At 52.5% G+C, this 22,257-nt stretch overlaps 1 protein-coding gene, 1 long non-coding RNA gene and 2 other non-coding genes across 10 annotated transcripts in view; 1 reads left to right on the top strand and 3 right to left on the bottom strand.

Moving 5' to 3' along the window:
* HUWE1 (HECT, UBA and WWE domain containing E3 ubiquitin protein ligase 1) overlaps positions 1-22,257 on the bottom strand; it is a 125,367-nt gene that overhangs the window by 4,921 nt on the left and 98,189 nt on the right. For 6 of the 7 annotated variants that reach the window (XM_029068098.2, XM_029068096.2, XM_029068095.2 and 3 more), the window contains 27 exons: positions 21,693-21,826; positions 20,907-21,075; positions 19,517-19,745; positions 18,899-19,077; positions 18,340-18,429; positions 17,531-17,685; positions 16,832-16,877; positions 15,190-15,462; positions 14,663-14,918; positions 14,137-14,270; positions 13,741-13,955; positions 13,334-13,622; positions 13,037-13,139; positions 11,924-12,470; positions 10,707-11,313; positions 10,270-10,388; positions 10,011-10,167; positions 8,975-9,107; positions 8,333-8,535; positions 7,256-7,383; positions 5,717-5,813; positions 4,686-4,841; positions 4,304-4,549; positions 3,473-3,590; positions 1,701-1,841; positions 694-981; positions 49-154 (listed from right to left, as the gene is read on the bottom strand). In XM_029068098.2, the coding sequence (XP_028923931.1) occupies positions 49-154; positions 694-981; positions 1,701-1,841; positions 3,473-3,590; positions 4,304-4,549; positions 4,686-4,841; positions 5,717-5,813; positions 7,256-7,383; positions 8,333-8,535; positions 8,975-9,107; positions 10,011-10,167; positions 10,270-10,388; positions 10,707-11,313; positions 11,924-12,470; positions 13,037-13,139; positions 13,334-13,622; positions 13,741-13,955; positions 14,137-14,270; positions 14,663-14,918; positions 15,190-15,462; positions 16,832-16,877; positions 17,531-17,685; positions 18,340-18,429; positions 18,899-19,077; positions 19,517-19,745; positions 20,907-21,075; positions 21,693-21,826 (5,318 nt within the window). The remainder of the gene's footprint in view (positions 1-48; positions 155-693; positions 982-1,700; positions 1,842-3,472; positions 3,591-4,303; positions 4,550-4,685; positions 4,842-5,716; positions 5,814-7,255; positions 7,384-8,332; positions 8,536-8,974; positions 9,108-10,010; positions 10,168-10,269; positions 10,389-10,706; positions 11,314-11,923; positions 12,471-13,036; positions 13,140-13,333; positions 13,623-13,740; positions 13,956-14,136; positions 14,271-14,662; positions 14,919-15,189; positions 15,463-16,831; positions 16,878-17,530; positions 17,686-18,339; positions 18,430-18,898; positions 19,078-19,516; positions 19,746-20,906; positions 21,076-21,692; positions 21,827-22,257) is intronic. The other variant, XM_029068100.2, reaches the window with a different exon arrangement.
* On the bottom strand, positions 15,852-16,000 carry MIR98 (microRNA mir-98). The gene has a single exon (NR_034851.1). It is a non-coding gene; the product is annotated as a microRNA mir-98 (primary transcript).
* On the bottom strand, positions 16,608-16,737 carry MIRLET7F-2 (microRNA let-7f-2). Its single transcript, NR_034852.1, has one exon. It is a non-coding gene; the product is annotated as a microRNA let-7f-2 (primary transcript).
* On the top strand, positions 19,743-21,987 carry LOC120638439. Its single transcript, XR_005660095.1, has 2 exons — positions 19,743-19,827; positions 20,771-21,987. It is a non-coding gene; the product is annotated as an uncharacterized LOC120638439 (long non-coding RNA).

The following is a 22,257-nucleotide window of genomic DNA, read 5'->3' as shown; positions in this document are numbered from 1 at the left end:
TTCCCTTAGAGTTCGGTCAAATGGTGTTCGGAGAACTGCCCGTCATACCTCTGTGCTGAAAGTGAGGTCGTAGCCAAGAGTGGAAACGTCATTTTCCAACAGGTAAACCAGGCCCTGGTAAAAGTGGTAGTCTTCACTCTCCATATCTGTGTACCTGCAGATTCAATAGTATTTATTGAGAGCTTACTATGTGCAGAGCACTGGACTACACACTTGGAATGGACAATCGGGCAACAGATAGAGACAATCCCTGCCCAATGACGGGCTCACAGTCTAATCGGGGGAGACGGGTGGACAAAAACAAGACAACATAATCACGATAAGTAGAATCAAGGGGATGGACACCTCATTAACAAAATAAATAGGGTAATAAAAATATATACAAATGAGCCCAGGAATGAGGGGAAGGGGAGGAGCAGAGGGAAATGGGGCTGAGGAGAGGGGAAGGGGGAGGAGCAGAGGGCGGAGGGGGAGCAGAGGGAAAAGGAGGGAGCTCGGTCTGGGAAGGCCTCTTGGAGGTGAGCTCTCAGTAGGGCTCTGAAGAGGGAAAGGGAGTTTGGCGATGACAAGCCAGATGCTCAGCGCTGGCAGAGCGTGTGCCCGCGGTCCCTTCCAGCAGGCGTCTTTAAGAGCCGAGAGTTCAGCCGGAGCCTTCCTCACTTAAGGGGACGGGGGAAATGACTAAATCCTCACCTGACTGATTTGCCCAAGATATGCTTGTAAAAGGATCGGGTGAAGTAACATTCCAGGAGCCGGTTATCGTAGACTGCCTTAGCAACGATGCGGCCAACGAATTTGAAGTAGCTGAGGTGGTTAGGGTTGCAGTGGGAGGAGGGGTTGATGGTGTAGGTGACCCGGTCACCAGGCGAGGTACGGAACAAGGCGTACATGGGGTTAAACATTTCCCGTGAGATGATCATGTACCACTCACGCAGCAGCCCCCCAGCATCTTGACCTTCTTCTCCTTCAAATACTATATACCTATGAGGGAAGAAAGAGTGAAATCTCAATCTAAGGAACTATCTGGGGGCTTCCAGAGACTTTACTGGCAAATTCACACACGGTTAGCTCTGCTGGTCAAAAAGACCGGCGACGGGCATTTACTTCCCTTCGGGGCCAAGCCAGCCAGTTAGTTCACTGTTATGGCTGCCCTGACAAACTGAAAAAACAGACAAAAACAAAAAAAACTTCCAAGGGAAGATTTTAGCAACTCTATCCGTTTCGGTAACCCACGTCACTCTCCAACAGAACTCCTCCCCAACCCCACTTGAGACTGTGTCCGCTTCTATCCTAGTGCTTAGGCAGTTGCGAGGGAGCTATTGCGGGGGGGGGGGGGGGGGGAACACACAACACGACCAGATGCCAAAACAAGGATCTCCTTAAGGTCATCTCAGAGGCTCGATAAGCTTTTCTAACCGTTCCTGGCCTGCCCGTTAGACATAGGTGTCAAATACTCTGTAGAGCTAAAGTACAAAGCCAGTGCTCTAGCAATCAGAAAATTCCAAATACTGAAGAAATACAAATCGCACTTTGCACAGACTCTTTTCCTGAGGTTAAAGACACCAAGGGAGGCCCACGCTGCACGGAGCTACGTCATCTCACTGTTCGAATGAGCCCGCGTGGCAAACGTGCCTAACCACCGATGACCCCCGATAGCATCCAACCTCCCATTTTAGACTCACGGCCCGTCAGACCCTTACAATCGATTCTTCATTTCCTCGGGGGATTTGCGGTGCAGCTCACGGTAGGAGTCTTCGAACACGTGATCCCGGCGGACGTGCACGGCCATATCCTCTTTCCGGAGGCCCTCATCCAGACGTTCTAGCTCTTGGCGGAAATATCTGCAGGGAAGGACAGGAAAAGGGAGAAATTACACTCGATAGAAGAAAGCGGTGTCTCTGGGAGCATGAGGAAGACTTCTGCAGTTCTCAGTAGTTTGTAAGAGAAAGTCAGCCTTAATAATAATGATAATGCTGGTATTTGTTATGCGCTTACTATGTGCAGAGCACGGTTCTAAGTGCTGGGGGAGATACAGGGTCATCAGGTTGTCCCACGTGGGGCTCACAGTTTTAATCTCCATTTTACAGATGAGGTAACTGAGGCACAGAGAAGTGAAGTGACTTGCCCACAGTCACACAGCTGACAAGTTGCAGAGTAGGGATTCGAATCCATGACCTGACTCCCAAGGCCAGGCTCTTGCCACTGAGCCACACTGCTTCTCTGGCTTCTCAGTCAGTCCTTGTCTGAGAACCTCCACCTACTGAAGTCATCCCACTGATATAAACCGGCAGGCCAACGCTGAACGACGCTTTCACGCTGTTGGCCAACCCTAGGAGGAACATGGAAGGCAGAGACGGTCACCATGGGCCACTTTGAGGACCCTCCCGGTGAGTGGAAACTGAGTATTCTAGGAGGGACAGGGAAGAGATGACTCACTGACTGTCATAGAAGAGATGACAGGGACACGGAAGAGATGACTGATCAAAGAGAAAACCACATCTACTTCTGGGATCAAGCAAGCCAGGGGCAGGCTTCCCCGAGGCCAAAATCCTGGATATGTCTGACACCTAAAATCTGTTTATCTTTACCCACTCGGGAATCAAACTGGGCTCTCAGGCCCTGTAGGTGGGGCAAGGGTGTGCTGACAAAAGGGTGGCCTTTTTCCATTTGGGATCGCCACCACAGATCGGGAGGAAAACCTTGGAGGAAGCCCCTCTAGCTTTCGGAGGAGGAGTCCAAGGAGGGGCTACCAAAGCCATCACCTTAGCACACTCCTTTTCCCATCTGGAGAGTTTAATACACCTCAGTGCCGAAGTTTCCTTCAAAGGAAGCCTTCGGATCTGGTTAAGTAGATCTGAGGTGGGAGGAAAGATGAAGACGACAGCACCGTCCCAGTCAGGTTACAACCTGAGGGTACATTTGGGACCTCCTCTTAAAGCAGACCTCCTTGCAATAATGAGATGAGACAAAGATGGCTAGTTCTTTGTGTTCTTCCACACCTACCAACCCAAGCTCTTCTCATCAGGACATCCTCCAAACGGTCATATACTCCTTTCTGAAAGTGAAGCTGGAGTCTGAAAGAAGCCAACTTATCCTCTGACCTTAAGCCTAAGCCTCCTTCTGCAAGTTCCTTGACCTAGAGACAACTGGAGGCCAATCCACATCTGCTCACTTGGGCGACTCTCTTAGAGGGCCTGGGTTCTAATTCTGGTTCTGTGCACTGCCTACGGGCAGGTCACAACTTCCCTGGGCCTGAGTTTCCTCACCCGCACAACGGGGCTTAAATACCTGTTTTCTTTCTCCTACTCAGACTGCGAGCCCCATGAGGGACGGGGACTTTACCGCTGTACCCGAGTACTCCCCAGTCCTCAGTACAGAGCTTGGCACACAGTAAGCGCTTAACGCATACTATTATCATCATTACTACCATTGCCATCGATATTACGACGCAGCCTCCTCCCCGGGAACGTACTTGCGCTTGACATCGAAGTCGAGGACCCGGATGTAGTCCACAAGGACGGCGAAGGGCCCATCTGCCAAGTGGGTGGTGGACTGACGCAGGATCTGATTTAACACAGTGCGATGAGTCTCTGTGGGCAGAAGAGGAAGGTGGGAAGTGAGCATCGTTCATTGTTCCTTCGGTTTACTGACAATGACCTGCCTCCCTGGGTAACATCTCCTGAAACAGCTCCCAAGGCGTACACATACAAAAAAGGGGGGTGATTGGTTGAGTTTAGAGGATTTGTGACTCTGACCTGGTCTTTGGGAACTAATTTTTTTCTTTTCCACTTGCTCTAACCCTCTGGTGAAATTCATTCAATTCAGCTGCAGGTTTAAACATCCAGAATGTGATCACTGCCAGGTTCGTCTCCATTCCAGGCCTCTTTTAAATTGTAAGCTTTTCTACGGCAAGGATTCTGTGCTCACGTATCAGCTCTATTGTATTGTACCCTCCCAAACGCTTAATACATTAAACGCTAGTATATACCACTAATTGACTGATTCTCTTAGGCCTACAGGTGTTCTAGGGCCAATCACCACAGAGCTGGAATACCTCAGACACCTCTTTTTGTCCCTTCCCTTTATACATCCCTCTTCACTATCTTCTTACAGTAGCGTTCCCACCAAAACCCCCCTCAAATATCGGTAAAGCCCCCAATCACCTCGCATTCGCTAGGGGAACGAAAGACTACAGAAAAACCACTCTGACCAGGAGGATGCTTCCCCTTTGTCAGAACCCGGCTCTTGATATAGAGAAACAGCACGGCTCTGGATGGGCAGCTAGCCTAGAAAAAACCCTCACCTGCAAAGCGAAGGAACTTCTGTGTATCAGGAGGCAGGCTGGAGGAGATATGCATAGAAGAGGGTTCCCGCGAGAAGAACGGGTCCAGAGAGGAAGGGGTGGCCGGGGTTAAGGGAGCAGGAGAGAGCGGAGGGGGTTCATCCTTGATGTGGGCCAACTGGCTCTCCCGTGTGTCCCGGATAGGCGGCTTGCTCTCCCGTTCCGTGGCATGGACCAAAAAGAAGGCCTCGACAGCGGGCTGCAGCACTGAATGAAGGAGAGGGGAGAAAAAAAACCACCGTCAGAAATCAGTCAGTCCAACTGGTGTCTGCTGGAGGGGTTGAGGGGAGAGGGGTCCTTCAGACTGGCCAGGGGGGCCTGCAGCTCTTTGGCTACCACTCACCTAACACGGCATGCTGGTCATGCGACTCCTCCAGTTCCTTCAAGCACTCGCCCAACATGTCCCACAGCTCATCCAGGCTTAACTGTTCACTCAGCAGAGGGAGGTCTGGCGGCCTCTCCTCCTTTTCCTTTTCACCTTGTTGAGATCCTTCCGAGCCTGGGGGGGAGAAGAATGAATGTAGTCATCGCCTGTCTCGGCTCCTCTTCCAGAACTCGGGATTTGACTCACGGTCTCCACCTAAAGCCACACCACCATCACTCCGCACGACCTGTCTCCTTCCCCAGACTCAACAGGCTCTCAGACAGCGTGGCATCTGAGAGCTGGGTCCACCTGCAGAGGACGTCGGAACTTTAGCCTATCCCCAGCAAGAATGAAGGGGGAATTTTTAAATGTATCTACTGAAGGCTTACCGTGCGCACCGCACTGTACTAATTGCTGGAGTACAGTAAGAGTTGGGAGACATGGTCCCTGCCTGCTACGAGCTTAATAATAATAATTATTGGTATTTGTTAAGCGCTTATTATGTGCAGCGCACTGTTCTAAGCCCTGGAGTAGATACAGGGTAATCAGGTTGTCCCACATGAGGCTCACAGTCTTAATCCCCATTTTACAGATAAGGTCACTGAGGCACAGAGAAGTTAAGTGACTTGCCCACAGTCACACGGCTGATAAGTGGCAGAGTGGGGATTTGAACCCATAACCTCTGACTCCCAAGCCCAGGCCTTTTCCACTGAGCTAGGCTGCTCCTCTAAAGCTTACACGCCATGGCTTTTATCGCCGTAGTGCTTCACCTAGGGCTCCGGGACAAGCCAAGGGGGTAGCCGGGGAGGTGGCCAGTTGTTATATGACAGCCCGGTTTTTAAATCGACGCTCACTGTTAAAACACCCCCGTGGGCTCTCCCATAAAAGCAGCCTGTGGAGTCCTAACGGGTCCATCTCCAACTCCTCACTTCTGAACTGCTCCGGTTCTTTCCTCCTAGCTAAGGTGGACCACGGTACAGTCACCACGGAGAACACGGTTTGGTACTGACCGACCGACTGGGTATCCTGCGTGGCTGGCGACGGCTGATCCACGTCCATGGGGGACTCATCTCTCCGCGCGGAAGCTTCCGACTGGCCTGACTCCGTCTGGACAAAACAGAGACATGGTCAAAGGAACGTCTGTTCTCTGCTTCTCCCAAGCACTCTCTCCGGTGGGGGCAAGCTGACAAAGAAAAATTTACTTTCCTCCCCGGAAAGGCATCAGCTCGACAGTGCTGACGGGTAATCTCAAGCCGAGTTTGAAAATCCCCACAGTTCCATCGCCCTCGGAGAAGACGGACAAAAAGCGGAGAAGTGGGATGCTCTCTCCTATCTTTCCTATGTTTTGCCAAAACCATTTCCTGGAGTTCTCAAGAGCCCACCCCGACCTCTTTCTAAGGAAAAGCTTATCCACATGCTGCATCGGGGAAATGGCCCGGCAAGCAACCGTGATGCAGGGCCCTCTCCGTTTCCTTCTGTGTCAGGTCACAGGCATCAAGTCCTCTTCTACCAAAGCACTACTGAACAACAAGCACGTTTAATTCTGCCAACCGTTAGACATGCAACTTAGTGAAAGCGGAAACTTGATGAAATCATGGTCTGTTTCTTCTTTTTTTTTTTAAAAAAAAAAAGGAAGGAGAGAAAGAGACAAAGAGGCACAGAGATGGACGCACAGTGAAGCCAGCCAGAAGCTCAATGTATATGACTTTTGGATCAGCTCGCCTTTCTCATTCGGTGAAATGAGAAAGATCATGCAGTACGACAACACGTTCTCGAGAATAATGAGAAGATAAAAAGGAAAGGACAGGACAGTAGGAAGATCGAAGGAAATCAGTTTGGGAGGTTGACGGGTCTCGATCACAGGCTTCTTCCCTTCCATCTCCACGATGTCTCTGATTTAGATGAGAGCGTAGGAGGGTTCTTCCAGAAAGCTGTCTCTACCCCCCAAGTCACGGGGCTGACTAGTAAGCTGCTTCCGGAAGCTCAACCGAGATCATTATCTCGAAATGCAGGCAAATCCCCGGATGGGGAACAAGGCCTACGCTTTCTTCTTTGGCTCTCACGCTCCATTAAAAAGAGGATGGTTTCTGTTGATAAGAAAAACTGAGGTCCTGACCTCCAACCGCACTGCAAAGAAATCCCCTGGCAATCTGATCCTGTGCATACTGCGTCGAGGTGCTTCTTTCGGGACACCGGCCCAATTCCGACACTGGCAACTCTGTTCTGTCTCCCTCGAACTCCAGCTTACCTTTTCGTGTCCCACACACAACCGCCTTAACAGATCACAACGCACTTCCCTTCTCCAACAGACTAACGGGGCCAGGCTCTCACGACTCAGAATAGAGCGGCTCGCAAAATGACAGCTAAAGGATCGAGGTGTTTTTTTCCACCAGAACAAATGCAGACAGACACCCCCGCCCGACTCCCCAGAAACAAATTCCAAATCCTTCGGTCAAGCGCGCAATGTGAAAAAGAAAAACATGTGAATGAGGAAATTAAAGTAAATAAATGAATGAGTGGCCTGCAAGCGCCACAGGCATCATGCTAACCGTTGCTGCTTGCTGCTGTCTCCGCGCCCTTTGACCCTCACGTACCATTTGTATAATGGCATCAGCCTCAGCCTCCAGCTGCCGAACAGCTGCCTGGATGCTGCTAGCCGAGCCCAGACTGGAAGTACCTGGAAGGAGGAAAGGGGATGGAAATAAAAGGTAAGGCAGGCTGGTATTCAATCGCCTTCTGCGTTAGAGATGGGGTTTTTTTCCGACTCACTCCCCTCTTCCCCTCGGAGCACGCGCCATCTCTGTGCCAGCCTCCGCCGAGCGGTCACAGCCAGCTCCGGGTCGGACAACGGTTTCGAAGGATGAGCGTGCACGGGAGTCTATGCTGAAGTCACTCAACTCCACCTGTGCGGCTCCCAGGACCGCAAAGATTTTTAGCCTGGGGGCCTTAGGCGCTCACCAGTCCCAGTGTGCATCACTTAAGGGTTCAGTAAGGTTAGTAGAGCTCTATAACCAAGTTCTACCCCAAAAAACATTTTCAGAAGAAAACCATCACGGGGGATACGGAGTCACGGGGGCCGGGTTGAAGCTCTGGGCATCGACTTGGACAGGGGAAGCCGATGGAGCTCTCGGACTCCAAGCGGGAGGCCAGGGGATGCTGTTAGGGAGAATTTAGCCACATTATTCTAATCGCTTTAAGAGTGTACTTGGGAGCTGAACTGATTCGAGGTAATAGCTATTTTCCAACCAGGGGCGATCCAGGGTTCTCATATAGCCAAATTCCTTTCTGGAGGTCCACTCCTCGTTCAGTAAGGCTGACCATATGGAGAAATTTCACTCACTCCCCCAACACAACCAAGGATCCCCAGCCCCAACCCAGTGTGGGCAAGGAAACTGCACAGTAACTACCAACATTTTAGTTGGTAATGTTGGGTGGTAAGGCCCATGTAGGACTGTGCAGGGCCTGGTTAGCGTACATCTAACCCCGGTGCTTAGTTTAGCACAGGACTCGACAAAAACTAATTTCTCAGGGTGAGAAATTCAGTTTTGAGAGAGACAAAACCGGCTGCCCCACCGATTCATCGAGACAAGGAGCTACTTGGCTCCCAAGAACGAACCGCTCCATACCTAGCCTGCCTGTCTGCTTGGCCTTCTTGTTCGCTCTGCGAGTGTCATCTCGGAGCTGGATGATAACTTGTAAGACCCTCAGGAAGAACTTCTGGGTCGAGGTCTTGGACGTCAGCATCGACATGGAGGGCAACTGCAGCTCCCGGCCGCCAAGCGGGCGTTTCTGAGATGCCACGATCACCACGTTCTCAGCTGTGTCGAACCTGGACCGCGGAGCGAGAACTCAGGTAAGACTGTCGCTTCGAATCACAAGCAAACAATGCAAAGCCTTCGGCCACTGACATGACGCTACAGAGGGCGAGTATATGTGAGCTTGTGGGTGCTTCTAGTGAAGGGGAAAACAATGCAAAAACAGCAGCCCTCAACTGACAGCACTGCCCACCATATTTTGGGGGGGGGGGGAGAGGAAGGGAAAGGAAACAGAAGATGCAGAAGGTTTTCTTCTCCTGAGAAACATAGGTCACTGAGTTGACTGAGTTAATTTTTTAGTCAAGTTAGCAAACCGGATGCGAGAAAGTGCTCTGTGGAAGAGTTGTCTTTCAGTGGATCGGGCTCCTAGAAAGGACCCTTCTCAATGGTTATTCCGAGGATAGGTTCCGTAGCGTTCCCCTTGGCCGTCTCCCGAGCAACCAAGCCACCCACCTGCTCTGCATTTTGCCTTTCAACTTGGTGGTCTGTGGCTGTTCCTCTGGCAGGCCATCTGGAGACAGAGTCTCACACTGAGCCCGCCTCTGCTGTTCCAGGTTGTACTCACGAAGCTCAGCTAAAAGGGTACCTGGGGGCAAGGCAAAGGAACCAGAAGACACTTCAAACTCTACTCACTAGGTGTAAAGAGAGGGGCAAAATGCCTGTGAAACCTGAAAACGGAAGAGGCTGACTGTAAAATGGAAACAGCTGCCCTGTTCACGATCAAACTGGCTCACACGCGCTTAGCCCGCTGGTGTGCCTCCAACCCGGACTGCGGGCATAGGCAGGGCACTCTTAGAAAAACAGGAATACAGGACAGATTTATCTTGCTTTCCTCCAGGGTTCTCCAGCTGCCACAAGTTCACCAGGTTGTCTGTTCAAAGTTCAAAAACTCAAGGTGAAACTGGAAGTCACTAATGCTGCAGGCCTCTAGGCATCCAATCCACACTGATGTGATAAACGGTTGGCTCTGCATTTAGTCAGTCGTATTTACTCAACACTTACTGTGTGCAGAACAGTGCGCCGAGCACTGGGGAAAGTACGATATAGCAGGCACATTCCCTGCCCACAACGAGCTTACAGTCTCGAGGGGGGAAAATAGCAATATTACACATAAATTACAAATAGGCGCACAAATTTACAGAGGGACAGTGAACCAGCCAGGAGGATTTACCGAGCACCACCATGTGTGGAGGACTGTACTGAACACTTGGGAGGCTACAGGGGAGGGAGGAGATCCCATCCCCGCAAGAAGCTTTGGTCTACTAAACCAAAGATAAGGTTACGGCTTCCCCAAATACAAAGTGGGGCAGGAGCCACTTTGTAACCCTGGCGCACCAAAGCCGTAAGACTAAGCAGAACCACCCTCGAGCCTGAAATCCAAGCGGCCGACCCCGTAGCACCTCTCCTGCCGTCGAATCTACTCTGGATTTTTAGAGGTGGGGTCGGGAGCAGGAGGGAAGGTAGCCCCGGACCCCCCAACCTTCATTACCTATCTGCTTGCAGAGGGTGTATCCCAGCTGCCGGGCTCCATTCAATAGCAGCTTGAGTACAGTGTCCCGGGTTCCCGGATCACCCCTAGAAAGCTGCAGTAAAACATTGGCTGCATCTTCCAGACCTTCTTCTGAACAAGAGTGAGAGGTCAACACCTTGGGAGGAAGAGAAGAAATAATGAGGTTGGTTCCAATCTTAGAAGCGGCGGTGGGGGCGAGGCGTGCTTCAGGCGGGACCCGCGAAGAGCAAAGCCTCACCTCCACAGACAGCTGCAGCTGGTTTTCGGTCAGGCCCGAAGCCACCATCTTGTTGTCCGCTCCACCACCACCTCCACCTTCGCTGGCTTTCGCTGGAGATTTACTGCTCTTGGTGGAAGCTGGAAAAAAGACACAGAAAGCGGTGTCGCCGAAAGCGAGTCAGACCGAAACCTCGAGTTGGAAGAGAAGAGGGTAAGGCCAAGGACCCCTTCTACCCGGGATATACGTAGCGCCTTTCCTCCACTGGAGAAACACTGCAGGAGGGGGTGCGGGCAGCAAGAGGAGGAGGAGGGACGTAAGAGCTTAAGCAGAATTCTCCACCTCCAAAAAGAAGGCCTAACTGGATGGTCCTCTTCACCCTGGACGAAGGGAGAGACCAGGAACCTCCCCGGCCCCCTCGATAATCCGCCGCCCGGGAGCCTCCAATCCCGACTTACTCGGTAAAGTAGCAGTGGCGTTGACGGTGGTCGTCACCGCGGTAGAAGCGGCGGCCGTGGCGATGGCCGCGACGGCGGTCGTCGCGATGGCCGCAACGGCGGTCGCCGCTGCCAGGACGGGAGCGGGAGCGGGGGTGGTGGCCGAGGAGGGGGCGGGGGCGGCGGCAGAGGCGACAGAGGGAGCAGCGGCGGGAGCGGGGGCGGCGGCGCCGTGATTGGCCGGCGCTTCCGTCCCTTTGTTCTCCGGCAGAGCGATGGAGATGAGCGAGAGGAGTCTTAGGAGCTTCTCCGTCAGGAGGGAGCTGCGCCGGATGACGGGGTGAGACAACATGTTCATGAGCTGCCCCAGCGGCGACGCCTCGAGGCTGTACTGGGAGCTCTCCCCTTCGCCGCTGGCGCTCACCGGCACCGATTTAATGGAGTTCTTGCCTTTCCGGCTGACGTTCATGTTGTCCAGTTTGACTAACAAGTCCCAGAAGTCAGTGGAGATGCCACTGCTCGTGGACTGCCCAGGGCAGGGGCTACACGACTGTTTGGTGCTCCTCTCCCGGTCGCTCTCACAGTTTGTTTCTTTGGTCCGCTGCTGGGTGAAGTGGCTGGGGAACACCTGCGGGAGGAAGCAAGGAGTGAGCCCCGGGCCAGCCGTCGCCCCGAGCTCCGCTCCCCGGAAGAGCTGACGCGGCCCACGCCCCGACGCTGAGCCGGGCCCTGACTTCACGAGGGCCGGGGAGTCTTAAAATTTAGGACTGGCGGCACCTGGGGCGGTTGACCCTCCCTGCCCTCCCCCCTCACCTCCGCCCCGTAAACCGGGCACAATGCAAAGGCATTCTCTACTGAGAGTTCCGGGAGCTTTGAAAGAACACGAAAGTGGGTGGATCGGCCCGTAAGGAGAACCTCGACGAAGGGCAACGCCCAGGACCATTTCCCTTGAAACCACGTTGAGGTCGCTTGACGGAGAGATCCTCCGGGGAAGATAACATCTCTCAGGTGCCCCCCTAAAGCATCCCCGCCTCACATCCGGCCAAGGTGCGGCGGGCGGCCGGGCCGGGTAAGTACGGAGGCGGAAGTGGAGGCAGCAGGCCAGAAAGCTGCGACGGCATGACCCTCGGCCAGAACGCGCGCGTACCACCGGCACCTACCTTACACCTCCCGGCTCCAGCTGGGAGCCGTAAGGGAGGCAAGAACTGCGTTTGGGCCCCCAGCCCCTGGATCCTCACCTTGGCTAACTGTATTAACGTATCTAGGACGTGTCGGCAGACAACGGGGGCTGCCTGAGGGTGGATGTGAACGGTGGCGCCACAACCGGCGTGCTTCTCCGTGTGCTTGCGCCCCCCAGATCGCTGGATCTGGAAAATGTTAGTCCGGCAGCCGAGGGCGGCATCCATGGACACGGAGAGCCAAGAGAGTTGGTTGGAGCTCTTGGACTCCATCTTGTGCAGCAAATCGAGGGGCCTGTTCTCGTGGCCGCCCGCGGCGCAGCCTTTGGCCGAACGCTTGCCCTTCTCCTCGGCCACCGAGGACTTGGGGGTCTCGATGCAGAGCTCGCTCTCACTGCTGCGCTGCAGGATGGACAGCAGGCTCCGGATGACCCAGTGGCGGGTCTGGGCATGGTAGCAGAGGTTGCGCAGGACCCTATGCAGGCGGCTGGTGTTGAGCTTGGGTTCGTCCACGAAGAGAAGAACCAGGAGACACGACAAGGCCTCGTGGTCCAGAAGCAGCCGCCCCCTGAGACGCAGGAGGCTGTCCACGTTGCTGCCAGAGGGCCTGCGGGCAGAGCAGAATCAGTAAGCCTGTTCTTTGACACGGTAACCGTCTAGAGCTAAACCAAAAAAAGGGAAAAAACCCCCAACCCACCCTCCATTTCCTCGCGGGGTGGAAGATTGCCGGGAAATCTGGGAAGGAATGCTCCTGGACAATGGGCGAGTCAAATCAGAAGTCGGTTCTACAGACGCACATGGCGTCCGTCTGCGTCGTTTCTACCTCACCCAAGATTTTTCAAGAATGCAACTCCCACGCTTCAGGAGAGAATGACTAGTATGAGGGGAAGCGGTGCCTAGCATCGTGAACTTTCTCTCCTACAGACTGGTGTTCCTTTATTATTTCCTGGAGCTCCTCCTCCCCTGTCGCTTCCCATCTTACTTTTAGCTGCCCAGGATTAACGGTTCCTTCTACCGCGATTTTAGAGGAAGGCGGATCTGCGTCTCCGTTACCGGTGGGGGGAAAAGGGTTCGACGTCGAACTCGAGGGTCTCGATCAAGAAACGGGAACGGGCTTTGCTTATGCTCCTAGTCTCCCCGCCCTGCTCCGAAGTCAAAAGCTGAGGGTGGTACCTGTTGTGGCTGCTGCTCCCGCCCATCTGGAAAGTGCCACCCCTTTGCACGGCAAGACGTGTGTACTGGACTCCTCGATTGCCACTCAGGCGACTCGTGAAGGCTGCAAGGAACGAGAAGAGGACAGAGAAGAGTCAAGGGCGAGGGGCAGGGTCGTTCGGCTGGGCCAAGGCAGATGGGCCCGGGGCCTCGCTCACAAAACTAGGCCTCAGAGAATATTCCTACCCCGTGGACCACGGAAACGAGCGTGAGCGAGTACGTGTGCGTGGTCTCTTCGATCCAAGCGGATTCACGTACCCGGGCTCCGAAGGATGGCCGAGAGCGCGGAGGTGCTGCTGTGCCCGAACAACCTCTCGTGCATGAGCTGTCTTTGCCTGGCTTCCTGCTCCCGCCTAAGAGCCTGGGCCTCGGCAGCGATATCCGGGGGCATAACTGCCAGAACGCTGTCCTCCATGTCCTCCAGCACGCTGCGCCGCAGATCCGAGGGCAGGGTCTGGATGAAGGTCACTGGGTCCATGGGAGTGTCAGAGCTGGCACTCTGGGCCAGCTCTCTCCTTTGCTGTTCCGCTCTCTGCTGGGCCAACACCTGGTGGAGAGATACGACGACGAGATGACCGGGAAGCGGCCGGGACACTCCGGCGGCCCCAGGAGAGCCCTGCGGCGAAGACTAAGGCCCCCAGGACCGCCTCGACACCCAAACCTACCTCCTCTTGAATTGCCGGGGGAAGGGCCGCTAAGAACTCGGGGCTCACTTCGGTCACCCCAGGGTTACCCACCACTGGGGGAGCCGGGGTAGGGGTCGTGGGAGCAGCCCGTGCCGGTGGGCGGATCCCCAGCTGGTTCTGCAGGACTTCCCGGCGGATGTCGTCAGGCAGCGCGGCCAGAAAGGACGGGTCTACTCCCTCGGGGAGGTTGATGCCTACCGGGGGGCGGGGAAAGAAAGGAAGAGATAGAAAAAAAGTTTGCCCCAAGGGCAGAGATTAGCATTGACAACAGATGCTGGAAGCCCCCACTGTCCAAGGCCAGAACACGACCTCCATGAATCGACCCCAACCAGGCACGAAGCTTGGCTGGGTAGCAGACCTGGCTATGAATCACACCTGCGAGAGGGTCATCTTCTTCACTGCTTGTTGAGGGCAAAGGTTCCTCCAGGATCCCTCTGGAATCTGCTCCAGAAATGGCTACGGCAGAATCCCTGGTGGAGGAGCTCTCAGAGGAAGAGGCTGGGGGAGAGCTTGGAGAAAAAGAAAAAGAAAATGGGTCACAATGGTTCTAGCAGGGGGCTCCCCAGCAGAGACTGAAAAACAGCCTTCCGCACCCCGTGGTGCTTCTTACGGTACTTATTCAGCGCTTACTATCTCCCCAGCACTGTTCTAAGTGCTGGGGTAGATACGAGTTAAGCAGATGGGACACGGTCCCTGTCCCACATTAGAATCACAATTTAAGTGGGAGGGAGTGGAACTGAATCCCTGTGTTTTAGAATGAGGTAACCGAGGCACAGAGAGGTCTAGTGACTTGCCCAAGGTCACCCAGCAGATACGTGGCAGAGCCGGGATTAGAACCCAAGTCCTCTGACTCTCAGGCCCGGCTCTTTCCACTTGGCCAACGCTTTCTTTTTGGACTGACCTGTCCTCTCCTGGCTGGGTGGAATCCACAGGCCCATCGTTGCTTCCCTGAGGCTCGGCACCTGCCTGGGCGGGGTCCACCGGAGCGGTGGTGTCCACCCCAGGCTGTTCCACGCTGCCGGCCCCCGCGCCGTCCCCGACCCCCTCCTCTAGGTTGCAAGACGCCAAGCTGCTAGTGTCCATGGGTGAACCCTCCAGCTGGCTGCTCACGGCGGTCAGAGCATCCGAGTCCTCGGCTCTCTCTGGGGATAAGGAGGCTGGGGAAAATCCGAGGAAGATCCGTCAGGCCAACATCAGAAACATTTTGGTAGGTTACGTGAAAATTCGAGAGTGAGGAAATCTCGGCAGAACCGGCAGGGTGCCTTTCAAAGAGAGCCGCACACTACGGAAAGATACGGCCAACTTCGACTTTCCGCACGAAAGTCATTTCCTGAGTTTCTGAAGGTTCAGTAACGTTGGAAAATTTAACGCCACAGAAACTTCGGAACAGCTGCGGCAGCTGTGCCCCCTGAAAAAAATTCCACTTACTTATAGTGGGCGCTGGTGACAGCTCCATCTGCGTGGCCTCTGTCTCTCCGCTTGGTCTCCCGGGTCCCAGATCCTCTTGCTCCACGGGCATCAGCAGTTGCGTAGAGGCTTCCGCTCCCGGGGGAACCTGTAGCTCTTGGGGAAGCTCACCCATGGACGGCGGTGGTTGCTGCTGAGAGGTTTCCAGGGTGACGTGGGTCTGCTTGGGACCGGCCGAGGTGCCTTCGGCCGAAGATGCGGCCGACGGGTAGTTGTCGGGCCGGGGAGTTCGATCTTAACCGGAGAGACGGAAAGCGTGTCAGACCGAAATCGGCTAAGGCGTCGGTCACGACTGGGCGGCAAACGGTCTGGCCACACCGCAGTCCGGCAGAAGATACAACCACCTATCGCTCCACCTTCCCGGGGGAGAGGGGCCGTTACTCAACCCACCCACAGATGGGCCGACTTTTCTATCGCCTCTCTCCCAAGGAGCCTGGCTGCAGGGATAAAGGGTAGCTTGGGCCACCAGCGGAACCCCATCTGTTTCTCTCTGATCAGCAATTCCCTCTGGTCACTCGCTCCTGGAGTCCAGAGCAATTACTGAGTCCTAAACCCTTCCGGACAACTTGGGAGAAAGGAGAGAGGACCCTCGCGGTTTCTACCGGATTGCGTCTCTAGGTCACTCGGTTACACTAGGACCCAGTGATCGTTCCACACACTGGGGAAAGTAGTAAATTGTATAGTTATCGCTAATTGGGGCAAAAGAAATCCCTACCCCACAACAATACAACTTACTACCTCATCCCAGCATGGGCACACTGACAGCTTACGATAGTAAAGCAGGGGCGAGGGGCTTGCAAGCAAGTCCTGGATAGACTGGTCTCATCAGAACCACAAGAACCTGATGAAGAGAGGCCAGTATTAAGAAGTTAGGCCGATTCTGTAAAGCCTCCTAGAGATCAATGTGAGGAATTACAGAATCCAACCAGGATAGAGAGCGGTGTTCTGTATTCATAGGACGCTCTCTACTCCGGGTTCAGAGAGCCAAGGGATCTGCGGGGCAAATGCAGCTAAGAATGTTTTAGCAGTATACATCAGTAATGGCAAACCACTTGTTCTCCATCTTGTAAATAAGCTACCTACTTGGGAAGCTGCCAGAAGGAAAGGGAACATCGATGGGAATCTTTTAATGGTTCCAGAAAGCAAAGGACAGAAAGAACGAAACCGCACATTTTCAAAGTGATAGACGATTCCTCTAAATATCACAGAAGAATCGCATCCAAGAGACTAGGAAGTGAACATTTTTCCCCAGAAGCAGGCAAGGTTTACAAGTCCACACAGAAAGGGTCCCAACTGCCCATTCTCTCATATGTTTACAGTGTATCTTTGGAAACTTTGGGTTTTTTGGGTCACTTGCACAAAATGAGCCTGGGTCGGCTGATATCGGACGAGAACAGCAACACCGTGGGAAAGACAGTAGACTGTATAGTTATCTCCAAGATCGGGTATGACCCTAAAACTATACAATCTACTACCTCATCCCAAAGAGCACAGCAAGTCTTCATATTCTGCACACCCAGTCCAGGAAGAGAGATTTGAAGGAAGGAATAAGGGATGGAAAAAAGAATCAATTAGAAAGGTCAACGGACAGGAGTAGAATTACCTGAGAGATTCTGCTCAGCCGAACTATTCGTTTTGGACGTGGCACCCTGCAGAGGTGAGAAACAAGCCGGTGGCATTTAAATATCCAAATTATTTGAGACCATTACAAACATGGGGGTTAGGGAAGAGGAGGTGGGGAACGCAGGAGATTTGGGAAGCGGGACAGGAAAACATCTTATAGGACAACTCCAAGCCCTCTCGACGAGAGATGTGTGGATAGAATCTTTAGGACCCTGTACATTTCCACGTGGTAGAAGCCTTGTGCTCAACCTGAGTGATTCATCCCGGATTCTGGAAGAGGAGAAGAAAATTGGCCTCTATCCCTACCCCTGACCTGGGAAGTCAAATCGGGCCAATATTGAGGATTCCAGGAGCTAGGAGTCCTCTGTACAAGGCTCTGCTTACTAAGGGGATAAAGACATGGTTGCCTCACTGGACTCCTTTCTCTGGTTCTACATTCACTTCGCTCCGAGGGTAAGAGAATGTCTTCCCCTAACCAGTCCATTCAACGAGTGGCGAAGGCAGGTTCCTGTTGGACCCACTTCTTCAAAATGTTGTAAACAAGCTCAAGACTACGTGGACAAGCACAGCTACACTGTCTTGACGAGAGATACGCACACCCGCTGAAAGCAAGCCCAAAGCCCATCCGCAGGCATACTGAACAAGTCCTCCAAAGGGAAGGAAGCCTATGCGTAGTAACCTGGGAATTCTGATCTTTGTTTTCCTTCTCTTCTTTTGCCTTATCAGCCATCTTGGCTTCTTCTTCAGCTAGCTGCTTCCTGCGTTTCTCCCTCCGCTCCTCCAGCTCCTCATCTCGAAGAGATTCCAGGTGATTGATGATAGGCACTTTCACCACTAAAAAGAAAACATCGATCAAGGACGGCCCTCGAGAGATTGGTTTAAGCTACCTCGGCAACGCAATAGCTTTGACGGTCTTATTAGTTTTTTAGAAAACGGGATGACAGAAAGGACCCTAAAAGCACTTGCTCCAGGAACATTTACTTGAGTTGACAGCTGGTGAAGGCTCCAAGAAATGAAGATCTGGTTGGTGGTGGTGGAGAAGAGAAGGGGAAAGAGGAACTGGAGGGGCAGGAAGAGGGAAATGGACATTTCAGACACAGATCTGGTAACTGGCACCACTTGATTAGACGACATCAGCCCATCTGGCACTGCCCTTAATAATAATAATAATGGTATTTGTTAAGTACTTACTAAGTACTGTTCTAAGTGCTGGGGAAGACACAAGGTAATCACATTGTCCCACGTGGGGCTCACAGTCTTAATCCCCATTTTACAGATGACTTAACTGAGGCCCAGAGAAGTGAAGCGACTTCCCCAAAGTCACACAGCTGACAAGTGGTGGAGGCGGGATTAGAACCCACAACCTGACTCCCAGGCTCGGGCTCCTTCCACTAAGCCATGCTGCTTCTCTAACGCCTAACTTTCGATGCCTAGTCTTGCTTGAAACCTCTTACAACACTGTTGGGGGAAAGGCACTCACTGTCTTACCTGAAACGCAGTCATGCATGCTCTCTGCGTCAAGAACTTTGCATTCCTCTGTCCATCGGGTCAGAGCTGTTGGAATACTGGAAAGGGTTCCTGCAAACCAAGCGAAAGAATATGAAACTACCAGCCAGCGCCCTCTGTCCCTCCATTTCCAGTTCAGTTAGACAAAACTCCAGATGCCACAGAAGACTGCCTGAAAAGGATGTCATGTCTGAGGGAGCGGGTTAAATCTGGAAGGCCGTGGGGAATCGAAAAGCAAACATCCGTCGCAAACATCCCTAACGCTTCTAGTCATGGGTTAATACTCTGCAGGGCCTGGCAACTATTAGGCTTCATTTTAACTGAGCATCCAAAGCTTACCAGGGTGAACGTAACGAACACGCATCTTGAGCACAAAAAGGTTTTCTGCACTGACTTGTTGGGCCTCTGAATCCTCATTACCTTTGTCCCCCACTGTCTTTGGAATCTTAACTTCGACACCCATTCTTCCCGCGGGGATGATGCAATAATGCCGTCTCCTGGTTCCACGGCCCGAATCACCAACCCTTCCTCACACACTTGCCTGCTTGGCTGGTGGCCGTGCCCTGGTCGTGGAAGAAGTCGTCCAGAAGCTCATCGTCCGAACGGGCAATGATGTGGACGTCGTCGTTACCCACCAGGAGACGTGCCCGGCCCCGGCTCTGGAGGGGGAGGCTGCTGCTCAGCTGAAGGATGTCGGCAGCGGCCGAGGGGCCTAGCAACCTGCAGGGCCGCAAAATCCTATCGTCACAGTGGAAACCACGAGACCCTAATGCAACCTGCCCCATTACTACCAACCCTAATGCTGTGTAATTTACGACAGAATGAGGGAGAAACCCAACAGTGTTCCAAGAGAAGGAGAGTAAAGGAAAAGAAATTGTTTCGCTTGAGATCATGAAAAACTGGAATGAACTGGTTACCAGTCTGGTTAATGCTATTACAGACTGGGCTATAACAACAGCTCGAGACTGTAAGCTCGTTGTGGACAGCAAATATGTCCATCAACGCTGTACTATACACTCTCAAGTGATTGCACACAGGAAGCGCTCAATAAATATGATTGATAGATATCATCCAATGGGCCAAGACAATGCTTGGGATCAACAACGCTACCAAAAGTCACGGGTTTCTGGAGCCCCGAAGGGCCCGCCCCTCAACGTACCTCTGCAGAATCAATGGAGGGTTGGGCTGGCGGTTCCCGGGGTAATGGACGTGAATGGTGTGACCCGTGTTGGCAGTCAGCTGCCGCAGTGTTCTCTGGCTGCGTCCAATGCCCTGGGCGAGGCGGGTGGTTGAAGAGCCACTGCCAAGTGTCAGGGAGCTATGATCTGCATGCCGCACCATTAGAGGGTGGGTGGCAGGAATGTTGCCTGGAGATGGGGGTATGTCCGCTGGAAGAAAGGAAAAACATAAAGGTCACTGGCGGTACGGTACTAATTACCGCAGGATTGGTTTTCCTACAGCTCTTTTCTGGTGAGGACACCGAGGAACTGGTAATCCCGTGTCAGAACACCTCGCCGGCTTGGTGTCATGAGCACTAGACCACCCAGGCAACTCTTATTTAAAGAAGGGTTAAACTCCATAGGCAGGAGGTGTAAATTGTCTTAGCTCTGCCTAGGACCCCTGAGAAAGTTCAGCAATGCAATGTTCTTACGCTTATTAGCTTCTCACATAATTCCAGCCTGACCTTCCTAAAGTAGGCTAAAAGCAAATTAAGAAGCAATGCAATTCTCCTGCTGCATTTTCAGTTCGTGCCCGGGTAATTGTGAATCAACAGTACTTGAGTGTCCTCTGTTCCCGAAAATTGTACTAGGTACCTGGGAACAGAAGACATAGTCTCTTCTCTGTGACAAGTTACCACTCTGGTGGGGGAGAACAATTATATATCTTCTGAATATAATGTCTTGCCTTTCAGTCAGAGGAAATGATTTCTGCATCTCCCTATACAGTGATGTGTAAAACACATCTTGAGCTAATTTGGCAATCTGAAACAGAGACCAGGCTCCCCACTGCCCGCGGATTGGATAACAGTGGCATGAGGAGTCGTTCCGGATATTTCCCTGATGGATTAGCTGATTCCCACTGCAGTACCAGGCATGAGAACCACCATCTCTCTCAGATTCTAGGATCCTAAAAACAGGGCCATTACTAGAAAAGCCTTGCCTCTTCCAGCAAGTGGAACTCCAGAAAGACGCTGCTGCGTAGGGCAGTGAAGGGAGGGAAGGTGTGATTGGGTGCCTAAATTACTAGCACCCTGGCCCATCGCTCTTTTTCTCTGGGCTGCAGAAGCTCTCCAGAGTTCTGCCTGCCTGCTGGGGGAAAAGGGGTGGGAGGGCACAACAGATCTGGCAAGAGGGGATTGAAGGGCATAGCTTCTACTTTTTAAAACTAACTAGAGACATTCCTTCCCCAAAAGAATAAGGATGGGCTGAGAGACTGGCGGGGAAGAACGTCATACACTTCTGTAACCTGAACAGCTGCGAATATCTTCCGGTCTCCTCATCCTACCAAATGCTACGAAAATTTCAGTGAGTAGAGAGCTTGGGTCTTACTGGCACTAGAGAACATGTTGTCAAACTCAATGATGAGATCATCATCTCGGTCGAAGCGCTCAAACCGAACCAGGGGAGAAGCATTCATATCTGGATAATCTTCGTCCAGTTCCATTTCAGAACCATCGTCATCATCGTCCTCATCTCCTTCTTCACCCTCTTCATCATCCTTGATGGAAAAATAGAAGGTAGAATTAGGATTTTTAGGGTAATCCCAACGGAAACCTGCAAAACGTTTATGTATCATGAGTAGGTGAAGGCATAACCTGGGTCTTGGCATTTTTGTTTTTTCTGGGTGTCATTTTCTCGGTGTCATCTCTTAGTTTAGAGGTAATTCCTTGAAGATACACACACACCTTTGGGTGGCTTTTTATACAAGGACATATAAGTTGAGGGGCTAAGTGGCATATTTTAAGTGAACTAGGCATATTTTAAGTGAGCTATCCTTAAAATCATTTTTTCACCTTTTTTTCCCCTGAAACACAGTCAGGGTGGGTAGGGCGTCTATTGGGAGAGGTTGTCCGAGATGAGGGAGGAGCAAAAAGCAAGAAGGGGAGAGGGTGACACAGCCACCCTACTCAAGGGTTCTCTGCCTTGAAAAGCGGAAGCCTCTCCTCTCCTGCTTAGGAGACTCGGGGGCAGCCACAGCTCTGGAAAAATAGGATTTGAGCTGCTGAGGGAGATGCAGGGTGGGGATAACTGGCCTCGGCTGCCCGTCTCCTTTCCTACTTTCCGGCAGCAGGGTGGCTACGCCTGTCCCAAGAAAAATTTAATGCATCAACTGACTTGGTCATCTTCTTCATCTTCCTCCTCCTCTTCCTCCTCATCTTGACTATCATCTTCATCTTCATTGCTGCCACTACTGTCTTCCTCCTGGGTGTGCTCCTCTTCATCTTCGGGATCCAAGATGTTCATTGAATCTAAAAAAAAAAAAAAGACAAGGAATCACTGGGAGAACTGGACTGCAATGGATGCAGTGAGCAAGCGAGAAGGGCAAGACGCCAAACCTTGAAGCATTCGTCAAAAAAGTGATACCAACCAGTCCAAGATCTCGGTGCTCAAATAAATGCCTCTGACTGACTGATTGCCTGGTTCTGGCTCAGTGTCTGCTAAACTGTGTGGCCTCTGCCAACCTCCCACTCACTACCCTGACCTTATTTTCTCCTGGGCTCTTTCTCTCACATCTGCCACACTCTTAAGTTACCGTCAAAGCAATTGAGAAATGAAAAAGTGAGTACCATGCAGCTTTGAGGGAACAACAAAATGAAACTAAGCATAGACCAACCAGTCTTTGTCAGAACGTACAAATGTGTACATTCTACATGAGCAAGTCCTACATACAGAAATGGTC

The sequence above is a fragment of the Ornithorhynchus anatinus genome, chromosome 6, assembly GCF_004115215.2.
Source record: "Ornithorhynchus anatinus isolate Pmale09 chromosome 6, mOrnAna1.pri.v4, whole genome shotgun sequence".
In the NCBI taxonomy this organism is placed as follows: Eukaryota; Metazoa; Chordata; class Mammalia; order Monotremata; family Ornithorhynchidae; genus Ornithorhynchus; species Ornithorhynchus anatinus.
Note: the sequence above shows the minus strand (reverse complement) of the source record. Positions and strands in the feature narration are given on the sequence as shown.